General features: G+C 43.5%; 2 protein-coding genes across 7 annotated transcripts in view; both read left to right on the top strand.

Moving 5' to 3' along the window:
* LOC106741459 overlaps positions 1-7,449 on the top strand; it is a 15,297-nt gene extending 7,848 nt beyond the window's left edge. For 2 of the 5 annotated variants that reach the window (XM_014613522.1, XM_014613519.1), the window contains exons 4-9: positions 2,086-2,361; positions 3,071-3,613; positions 3,726-3,962; positions 4,040-4,135; positions 4,968-5,069; positions 6,082-7,448. In XM_014613522.1, the coding sequence (XP_014469008.1) occupies positions 2,086-2,361; positions 3,071-3,613; positions 3,726-3,962; positions 4,040-4,135; positions 4,968-5,069; positions 6,082-6,291 (1,464 nt within the window). In that variant the 3' untranslated portion in view covers positions 6,292-7,448. Of the gene's footprint in view, positions 1-2,085; positions 2,362-3,070; positions 3,614-3,725; positions 3,963-4,039; positions 4,136-4,967; positions 5,070-5,595; positions 5,702-6,081 lie in introns of all 5 variants that reach the window. The other 3 variants (XM_014613520.1, XM_014613521.1, XM_014613523.1) reach the window with 3 other exon arrangements.
* Positions 7,450-9,581: 2,132 nt separating this feature from the next.
* Positions 9,582-11,318, top strand: LOC106741515 (60S ribosomal protein L11). 2 transcript variants are annotated; one of them, XM_014613630.1, is made up of 5 exons: positions 9,582-9,731; positions 10,156-10,320; positions 10,410-10,559; positions 10,651-10,798; positions 11,114-11,318. In XM_014613630.1, exons 1-5 carry the CDS (start codon positions 9,597-9,599, stop codon positions 11,239-11,241), a joined length of 726 nt encoding a protein of 241 aa, XP_014469116.1. In that variant the 5' UTR covers positions 9,582-9,596; the 3' UTR covers positions 11,242-11,318. The 2 variants fall into 2 exon arrangements, with proteins under 2 accessions (XP_014469116.1, XP_014469115.1); XM_014613629.1 differs by having other exon boundaries at positions 9,656-9,761.

Here is an 11,318-nt window from a genome sequence, read left to right as displayed (position 1 = left end):
CCCCCCCCCACCCTCGATTATTCGCCCACGGCTTCTCCCGGAAATCCTCGTCGTCGTCGTGTCCGCGACCTCGGGGGGAAAAAACTGCGCGCTGAGACACGCTTCTCCGCTCCGTGGTTGTCGCGCACAATACGCTTCCCGTGGAAAATCGCGTTCCGCCGATCGCTCTCTCGCCGTGAGATCTCTCTCTCTCTCTCTTTCTCTCACATTGATCGCGCACGAGGCCACGGGAACGACGGAGGCGCGACGACGGTGACAGTTCCGCGTCTCGGAGATATTTGCAATTTCAAATTGCCGTGGGAGCGCGGCGACCAAGGCGGTCCGCTGCGCATTTAGCCTCTTGTCGCGATCGCCGGAGCGTAGACAGCGGTGTACCGTGCGAATGTTCGGAGTGTCTCTCCTCTCTCCTTCTATGTATCTGTCCATACATCCATCCGTCCGTCTATCTGTGCACCTATCTGCTCGTCTATCCATGTCTGCGCCTCTTCGCGCGACGCAGTAAGAAACGAGAGAGAGAGAGAGAGAGAGAGCTTCGGTCGAGTATCCATCCATCGCGCGTTCTAAGAGTTCCTGCATTCACAATCAGTTCTTATATATTTAAGGTCGTCTTAAGTTCATCTCCGGACGTAGCCGGTGAAATGACAGCATCCGAAGTGAACTCAAGACGATCTTCCGGCTGCGGCCGGTATTCACGGCCAGTTATATTCGAGACCGTCTTCGGTGCATCTTTTCGTAGCTAATGAAATGAGTCGTAAAGAAGATGAAACTCAAGACGATCTTGATTAGTAAAAAATCGGACTGTAACACACCGGCCTGAGATTCTCTAGATGGGCCGGGGTTACTCCGGGCACAAATGCACAACGCGAAGAAATTGATCCTTGACTTTTGCGTGCGCCAACACGAGAGAACCTTTATGTCTCGTTGCCAGTCGTCGGCCGTATTACTCCGGGGTAGCGCCCGGAGTGCCGTTGATTAACGGCTAATTCGCACGGTAAGCCACGATGCTGACTCCCATCGCGTGACCAACGTGCAACCCGGACAGATGTCATTATCCTAAGTGCGGAGAATGTGTAACAAATAGTCCAACAGGTAGGCACCCGCGTTATAAATCTGCCCACGTATCGACTTCNCCCCCCCCCCCCCCCCTTCTCTCTCACCCCTTTTAAGTCTCTCGTGCTCGTAGACTGTGTGTGGAAATCTCGAGATAATTAAGTGGGATTGTTAACGGCCAATCGAATTGTTTTTCTTAATAATTCTACGACTGCATGTTCTCTCTCTTTCTCTTTCTTTCTTTCTCTTTAATATACATAAACAAAAATGAGTATTGATTCAAAGTTTAGAAGCAATAATATGTAATCTTATATGAAAGTAAAACTTGCTCCTGTGTAAATAAATTCTATATAGTCTCGTTAAAATTATATTCATGTTGTTCAAGAATAATTTTCACGAATTGAGAGGAAAAAAGTATCGGATGGAAGAAACAATATATTCAAACTACGTTAGAGCCCAGTTAACATTGAGACAATAAGGCGTCTAAAGGACTGGGATGTTTTAGACGTGTTATTTCGGAAGACATCGTCTTTTCTCCAATATTTCATCCTCTCAATTCATAAGAATTATTATTGGAAATTATGGAATAAGCGTGTGACATTTTCAGTGAAACTGTAAAACTTTTTTCATGTAAGAGTAAACTCGATCTTTATATAAGATTATATATAAAAGTTTCGAGTTCTAATTTTTTCCCCGTGCAGTTACCGCGTGAATTTCACATCCCACTCGATTCTCATCGCGATCGGCTAAATGAAGGCATATCTTTCCCCACAAAAAGACATTCTTCCCCGAGGACAAACTGTTCCCACCGACCATGTGACGTTCGATTTTCACGAGCGACGTTCCCTCGTGCTCCTTCGCACGCGCGCGATCCGGTTCACGGTGGCCGAATCCCCGACGACTGCTCGATTGCATTGTATTCCGTCGAAATTAGCACGTTATTACCGCAATTATGCACCGTAATTGGCAACGGGCGGGCGTTGTGTGTGCCGTTCTAATGAATCTCGCTAACCGTACCGATGATGTGCCGTTCAGAGTCTCTCACTGACGCCGGCGAGGCCGCGGCCAGGTCACGCGGCCTCTGGAGGAACGACGACGGGAGGCGTCGACGACAGCGATGCCGAGAGCGTGAAGAGTTACGGCAGTGCTTGCAGCACGGCGAGCGCCTGCGAGCACGCCTCCTTCGCGTTGAACGGCACCACCTGGTCCGGCCGATCGCGGAAATATGTCGTGCACTGTTCGAATCACAATGATAGCGAACAATACCTCACGCCTACGCAGAGAGCCGCCAGACAAGTCAGGAAGTTTCAGGTAATTGCGTGAAATGGAAGGCGAAAATTCGCTCGGTTCGTTCGGCATTTATTAGCCGGATTCGCGGGAGTGCTGATTATAGTGAACGATTAAAAGTCTGATGTATAAACATAGCGTTGATAAGAACAATAAAAACAATTATATTTTATATATATTTAGCTCTCGTAATATTTCGTATATTACGAAATATATGTTTATTTTTCAACCTCGTCACAAATTAATATTGATTATTTGGGTAGCGAAATAAATGCGTAGAAACGTAACTTCGCTCAATAGACGCTAAATTTATGAATGGCCCCTTTGATGCGTCGCTGATAGTAAAACACTGAGCCTCACAATCTCCTCAAAAGAGGTATTGTAAGCGTCATATGTGCGCACTAAACGATACGCGAAGTGCTTGAAGAATCGATCCCCTGTTTCAAGAGGCGTCCCAGCCAGCACAGAGTGCACAGAGTCTAGAATTGAGTCATGAGACGTCTTTAAGACGCAATAAGGACATCGGATTACGACTATTGAATGCACGATTCCAAATTCGATCGGTTATTTCCCAGGCAGCGTCGAAAATCGGGTTACGAGACGTCTTGAATATGTAACGTCTCGCGGAAAGACGTGCCGCTGTGTCTGAGAAACGTGGTCGTTCGAACGTGGAATCGTGCGGTTCGATAATGACTTATTTCCCATTCGTTCCACAAACTGGCCGTTCCTCCAGGCTCTGTTGAAGGATGCACGTAAGGAGATCGAGGAGAAGGACCGGGAGATCCTGCGGCTGACGAAGGAGGTCGTGGAGTTACGGTTGTACAAGGCAGCTCTGAACAGTCCGGACGAGCGGACGGACAGCAGCGACGCTCTCACCGTGCGCGAGAACAACCCCTTCTCGCCGGAGTCGCCGAGCAAGGATCTCCCCGACGAGGAGGGGCTCGTGGAGAAGGCCGCCAGTCCGGATACTCCGGAGAAGCGCGTAAACGCCGACCTGCCGCCGTCGTTGTCCGACTCCGGCCACTTCGAGGATGGTTCCGTCCATTCGAAGGAATCCGTGTGCCTGCCGGAGGCGCGGCCGGAGATCGCCGGCGGTGCGTCGACGACTGTCGTCGCCACGGCGGTACCCGACGACACCGATGCGTCGGTCGCCGCGCCGACGGACCGAGACGATGAGAGGCGTCGGCTGGTGAATCATTACGAGAATAGAATCGAAGACATGCATAGGCGGCACGTCGACGAGCTGCAGGAGCTCAAACAGAAGCACAACGATAAGGTACGGGTGTGGGTTTACGCACGATGCGTGACAAGTTCCGCCGTCACGCTCGCGCGAGCGGACTGAACGATAATGCGGTTGTAAAACGCGGCAACTTGCGGCTCCCCTGCAGGTGGAGAGCTTGCTGAATCAATTGTCCGAGGTCAACACCCGTTACTGCGAGGTGCGGCCGGCCATGGATATCGCGGAGGCTCGGGCACGCGAATTAGAGGTGGAACTGGAGGCTGTGAGGACCGAACTGAACGAGCAGAAGAGCTTGATGAGCGAGCAGGAGGAGAGGAACAAGCAAATGTACCTGAAAATGTATACCAAAGGTCAGGAAGCCGCGCGCATCGAACAGGCTGATCAGGTACGTTGCGCGGATGTTTGTTCAACCGGAGGAGAAGGATCGATGTCACTTGATTTCGCTTCTTCGTGATGTTGCAGATATTCGTGCAGGCCCATCAATCACCGCCTAAAGTCACCGTCGCAGAACTCCTTCAGCAGTTGACCGTCACGCAAGCCGAGCTGGAGAATATTAAGGTGAGATATTACGCATATTTAGCCCGCTATCTTGAAAGCTTCGCGTTGATGAGAATACACGGAGGAGATTTCGCAGCGCTGTAAAACGACATCTCTCTTTCTCTCTCGCTCTCGCTGATCGTAAACGGAGTCTCGCTTCGCGCTCCGTCTACGAGGTGATTTCCGAGATCGGTGTTCATTCGTTTCGAAGAAAAAAATCGAGGGATTTCCAAGCGTGTCCTTAAACCTCGCTTCAAAGCGTTGACGTTAGCTGGAAGAGAGAGAGAACAAAACAAAGATAGCGAAAATTCGTCGGCGTAACGCGGTCTTTTTCAGCGAATTCGCGGATTTTCGATCGTCATCGGCGAGCTTTCATAATGTTAGACTGCATCGCAATACTTGCACATTACGATTCTCTCATTATCAACTCGACACATTCGCATTCCTCGTTTCCCCCGCTTCCGATCGTCCTTCTTTAGATGTGCGCGCCATCCGAAGAAGAGGGCATTGACAACCGACGAGGCTCGCGCGAATTAATCCCGCCGATCTTCTCGCCGGCCGGGAAGAGCCGGTCCTCCCGCGATCAATTCCGCCCTAACACCGCCCGTCTCCGAAGCGACACGTCCGATCAAAGAAATCCCGATAGCGCGCGAGTTCTCTCGTCCGAGCGATCCGAACAATCCGAGACAGCTTCTGCATTTCTTCCTTCCAGACATCGTTTATTCATATCTCACATTGTTCACATTGTTTACGAAGCGTGTTTTACATCACTCTGTTTCGAGCATCTCCGTAGTTCACGATACTCTTGTACTAACGATGTGCCACTTTTTGTTGATCGCCGCTCACACTCCAGGACACAAGCTACTCGCCTGAACCTCACATTTCAGCCGAACATAGCCAAAGTTTGTTAAGCGCTCAGGAGGCTGTTTCTCTCTGGGTCCTTGGCACACGTAAGGTCTGTATCTTAACTCGTGACTCGCTACGTGACGCAATTCTCATGCACTCTTTTACCGCCCATTTATACATATATATACATATATATAATATATATATATATATATAAATATAAACGTTGCATTCGCCCGCATTTATACGACGCACCGATCTTCCGTCGATTTATCTCTTCCGCATCGAGAATCGACATTCCGACACGAAAACGCTCGCAATCTTATAATGAAATCAATCCACGAGACGCGACGCGATTCTCTCCCTCGTGACTTCGTCCTCCCGTAAATGTCACGCGAGGTATCCCAGAGAATGATCGTCTCTCGCGTCAGTGGCTGGCTGAGGGGAGCGACGATAACTCCGGGGAGAGCCTGTAAACGAGTTCCTTTCGACACGGGCGTGCGGAGGAGAGCACAATTGCGCTCGTATATTTCCTATTACACTCGCGTTAGTGAACGCTTTTGCCATCGCAACAATTGCATGTGGGTTATCAAGCACCGACGTAGATGGTTCATATTTTTATACATTACTCTTAGATCGGGCGATTAATCTGTGCACTAGGAAGAAACAGCCTCTATCATCTTCGTCAATGTAAGTTTGCACGTGCTTACAGCCCATGCACGCTTCCACCATTGCGTACAGGTGTGTAACTTATTACCTTTTCAATCCGTACGGTTCGAGATTGATCTTGAGCCGCAGGATATACCCGATCGATCATCACGAGGTTGGTTGTAATATCATGCGTTTACGCGCGAACTTGACCTTTGATGCTTGATGTTACAACGAGTACATATTATTACACCTGGGGAATTTTCAATCGGACGGATCGGACGGCGGTGAACCGCCGGGAATCATCGTGCGTGAAATTTCGAGAGAGTGGAGTCGAATGTACACGTGGATTCAAATCTAATAGGATGTAATCATATGTACTGAAACAGTTGTATAGTTCCGAAATGTGTCTTCGTGTCGCGACTCTTCTCAATTCCGATTCCTCAACGAGCACGTTCCTTTGTTCCCGTTAGGCAATGTATCGGCGCATCGTGGAGGCGAGGAGCAGTCAGGGTACTCTCGACCCGGAAATCACTCTGCAGTTTCTCAAGTCGGCGATCTACTATTTCCTAACTGACAAGGAGAATCATCACGGCCACTTAAATGCTATTGAAAGTATCCTGGGCTTCACGGAGGCGGAAAAGCACAACATCGATAGACTTTATCGATCGGCGAGAAAGTAACGCTTTCTGAGAGCCTTCAAACATGAAAACGTTATATCATCGTTGACGAGTGGTGTTAGGTTTGTTCGATTTAATACCTGAATTTTCAAATACTTGTTTTCATTCTTCGGTATGTTTTAAGGAAGATAACGTTTTTGTGTTCGGAAACAAAAGATGTGTATGAACTTCATGGATATCTTTTTATATAAATGAAATAACTTGAGAAAGTTGACGATAAGCAATATGGGAAATTTGTGCATTCTTTAATTCTGGCCGAATTGAGGCTTGTGATAAACGCTGCAGAAAATTTGTATATTTGTATATTTGTTTAACTGTGAGAAATATTTTTTTAGTGGTGACAATTTCCATTTGTCTCCGTTATCACAGTACTCATGAAGTTTATACAGATATTTTAGGTATAGTCTGTATTTTCATTGGTTTTTATTTATATTTGCGTTACATTTAAGGCAGGAAGAAAAGTGGATTATCCGATACGAAGCAATTGATTATAAATTAGCTCGAAACGTATCTACAAATTTCGTTACGATATTTTATAATTCGGACACCATACGTCACCATACTTACGCTAGGCCGCTACTGGTTAGCTGGCAACTTTTAGGGGGATTAGATTTGATAGTTCTGGGATTTAACACTATAAATGATAAACATACAGCTTGGGAAAGGTTCTAGGAAATTTAATTATGGCTGTGTGTAATTTCAACGCTCTACGATGGCCATGTATTACAAATATAATTATACGCATCTTGTGCGATTTAAATGCTCTAAATTAGTGCGTATAAATATTCTAGTTATACGTAAAAGAAAATCTATTGTCTAGTTATCGCAAACCAAGTTTTGCTCTTTTACTGATTATTACGCATGCATCTTATATATACATATATATCACGATAACTATATGAAACGTTTGAAAATTGAGCAAAAAGTATGTGATATAGATGAAGTATTATCGAAGAGAAAGATTTAAATCGACCTTGAGAATTTATCTTTGTATTATATTATTTGAAATGCATGCCCATCCATGTACGAGTATGAAAATTATATATATATATATATATATAATATGTATGTATATATAATACATATATATATATCTTTCTCGTTATCACGCGGATCCCTGAACAAATAGATCAAATTTATTTATATATTTACTTGTTATAAATGAAATATATGTATATACACATTAAAGTGTGTATATGTATATATATATATATATATATATGTATATGTATGTACATATACATGTTCAAGATCGAATAGATTTATATATATTTACTTGTAGCTCAAGTATACATATACTTGTTGAAGAAAATATACACATTATATACTTGTACATGTATATATACGTACATACGCAAGTGCATATATATGCAGAATAGTTCAGAGTTTCTACAGACTCTCTCAGACTTTTAAGTAACGTACAACAAACGATGAGAGGTGAAGGTGTCGGAAGCCGGTAGAAGGGGAAATCATTTGATTGTATCTATGCAAAAGAGGTTGAACGCACGATAAAACTCTGAACCCTTCCCGTATATAAAACTACCTATATCAAAGTCTGGTGATATGACGTCCAGATAAGTTAACAATATGGAGACTGAAGGATATATCTTGCCTTTTTATCCGCTTCAAATTAAGTAGATCCCGTGAAGGGACATTCAAGTGCAACTATTAGTGGATGTCAGTCTAAGCTCACTTCCTTGTCTTATTATATATAATTATAATTATTCACTTCTTATGGGACGCTATTTGAATTAATACCAAAGAATAGTCGCTCTGTCAATTATTGCATGAACATTTGATTATGATTAGAATTAATACTTGGCACTGACTATTGGCTTGTTAGTTTCCTTTAGTTACGCATTGAGGTTTCCGGTATTTTTTTCGGCAAAATAACATTTTACAGCGAAGCCGAATACGATTTATCTTCGTTTCTTAAATTAAAGCGATCCATGTAATCAACATGAAGACGGAAATCCTTAGCGTTAGAGTTTTTTTTTTTTTTTAATAATTTAACAAGATTAGGCTGAAGAAATTGTATATGCATAAGGTGCCAATAACAGAAGTGTGAACGTTCGTACTACATACAGATCGCTTCTCGAAGCAACGGAATGTTTTATAAATCAAGGAACAGAAGGATTGATTAGAGTAATACCTACTATATCAAAAAAAAAAAAACGTCCAAGATCAAGAAGTATATAATTTCGTACAACACACAAAACGATCACATTTCTAACCGAGAACTTTTATTGTAGATAATATTTATTTTTTAACGAAGTTCCTTTTTTGCGAGCGTTACGATGCTAGGCCTACATATTGTAAGCTATATTATAATTAATGAAACTCCAATATGTCATTCCATCGGAAACAGGATAATGATTACAATACGAAGACAGGAATGTTAGAAGTAAGCGTTTGTCACTACTCAAACGGATACCCGTGTGATTTGATTAAGACAGTATCCCTCCCTCGAATTTAATAATTGTGTACAGTGCAATGAATTTCCGAATATTTTTACTCATCCCTTCTCTTCTTTTTCTATACATCGTACTGAGGAACATTGTATCTTCTTGATTTATCCTCGCGCTATCGATGTTCCGATTACTGTAAGCAATGTGAGAGAAAGATTGGAATAAAAATTCAGCATATTTAAGCGTCCTGATGGCTCACTTGCGATCTCCCGAGAATGGTGTATTTATAAATTCAATTGCAGAATGGGCAATGGGCAGTATTGAGACGTGACGTTATTTGAATATGTGCAATATGAGACTTCAAGGACGTCCTATGGACATTTTATTTTTATTTAATTTACTCTTTATGGAAGAAAGGTTAGCTTCAATAATTGGGTTTTCTACCATCCGATATTCACTGCCAAAGCCGAAAATCAATAGTTCATGTCGCGAATACCGCGGTTCATATCTTGAATTCGCTTTTATCGATAATGATGTTTTAAATATGGCTCCTAAACCCCGTATCAGACCACGGATTGGATTGAAAATCGGCCAATCAGAGTAGAATTCACTGAATTTCACTAAACTTGAGTTTAATTAACTTTACACTGATTGGTCGGATTCAATTTAGTCTCAATCTCCGATCCGTAATCTGACATGGGCATTAAGGAGAATTCACACCTTGACGGAAAAACAGGAAGCCAATCGGAACTGGTAAGCAGTAGATAAAGCGGAAACTGTCAACTACCAGCGCGAGTTCTGATTGGCTGTTGCTTCTCTGCCGTCTCTTCTCATCAAGGTGTGAATTCTCTCTAAATTCTACATTACTCCGTCGGACATCGGGGACAGTGTGAATCCTGCATGACTGTACATCCAATCGGCTTCGCCACAGGAGTTGCGCACGCAGGTTGGAGATCACTTTCATTTGTCTGTTTGTCCCACGACTCTGCGGCAGCGCTACAGCCGTGGCACGAGCGGCCCTTTCCTTTCACGATGGTGGGTTCCGTAGTCGTTGATATGGAAATTGTAATCTCAATATATTTCTTGCATCGTCTAATTTTCTTAAGTATTTTCACAACACTCAAATCGCCTGTATTGTTGCCAGTTGTCGGTGATATTCGTTTTTTGGTGAAGGCGTCCGCGCTCAAGTTTATCGCCATAACCAAAAGACGAGGTTACGTTTCTGTCTTTAGTCGGCATCGTCACATGTTTAATCTGTTAGATAATAAATTTGCTAAATTAGCGCAACAATACGAAGTCTGTTAATCTAAACATTCTTACCATCTCATACATTTGATTCCCATTCATCCGAGTAATTTGTGAAAGTGTTCGTTGATAAGATCACAATAGACGATGCAAACATTAACCTAAGTAAACTAATAACAAACTGCGACTGTTAACAATCCCGTACCATTCGTAGGACTCGAAGAAGGCGCCTGTCAAAAAGAACGCGAAGCCCGAGAAGAAGACAAAGAAGGAGCCGAAGGATGCGTCGAAAAATGTGATGCGCGATGTGCGAATCCGGAAGCTCTGTCTGAACATTTGTGTGGGAGAGTCCGGTGATCGACTGACACGCGCTGCTAAGGTAAATTTTACAGCATTTTTTCCTCCTTTTCTTCGAGTCAACTCGAACTTCAAGTGAGGTCCAAGTATTAAGGTTAACTTATTGCATAGGTCTTGGAACAACTGACCGGCCAGCAACCCGTCTTCTCTAAAGCCAGATACACAGTCCGTTCTTTCGGTATTCGCCGTAATGAAAAGATCGCGGTACACTGCACAGTACGTGGTGCAAAGGCTGAGGAAATTCTCGAACGTGGCCTGAAGGTATACTCATAAATATTTACGTAAGCTCTTCTTGCTCTTACATTTCACTCGCATTCATATTATAATCATACGATCTGATATTTCGTTATAGGTGCGTGAATACGAATTGAAAAAGGAGAACTTCTCTTGTACTGGGAACTTTGGTTTCGGCATACAAGAACATATCGATTTAGGAATTAAGTACGATCCTAGCATCGGTATTTATGGTTTGGACTTCTACGTTGTGCTCGGACGCCCAGGTTAGTGGCACGTTTTAATTAGACGTTAATTATGTGTACGTGAATACTGCACATCATCTGGTATCATAGATATCTCAGTCTTATGTGTGATGTCTATCGTTGTGTTAAACATGTGCTAGAGAAAATGCTTCAAATTTGCAACACATGCCCACTTCTCTTACTGGGTGTGTTACTTAATTGAGGCTACACCTTTGTTGATTAACATTAAGAGGTTTTTTATGTCAGTCGTACTGAGATATTGAAACTCGGTGCTTTTTATGCATGGGCGATGAGTGAGAAAGGATCTTGTAAATTTCTCGAATGTGTGTTTTCTAGGTTTCAATGTGGCACACAGAAGGAGAAAAACTGGTAAAGTCGGTTTTCAACATAGGCTTACCAAAGAAGACGCGATGAAGTGGTTCCAGCAGAAGTATGATGGTATCATCATAGCTGGGAAGAAGTAATATACACAATTTGTATTTTACTATTCCATAAAATGTAAAATATTCAAAAAAAAGTAAAACGGCTACCGTCAAACTTT

Source organism: Dinoponera quadriceps, unplaced genomic scaffold (assembly GCF_001313825.1).
Source record: "Dinoponera quadriceps isolate SergipeBrazil2010 unplaced genomic scaffold, ASM131382v1 scaffold405, whole genome shotgun sequence".
Taxonomy (NCBI): Eukaryota; Metazoa; Arthropoda; class Insecta; order Hymenoptera; family Formicidae; genus Dinoponera; species Dinoponera quadriceps.
Note: the sequence above shows the minus strand (reverse complement) of the source record. Positions and strands in the feature narration are given on the sequence as shown.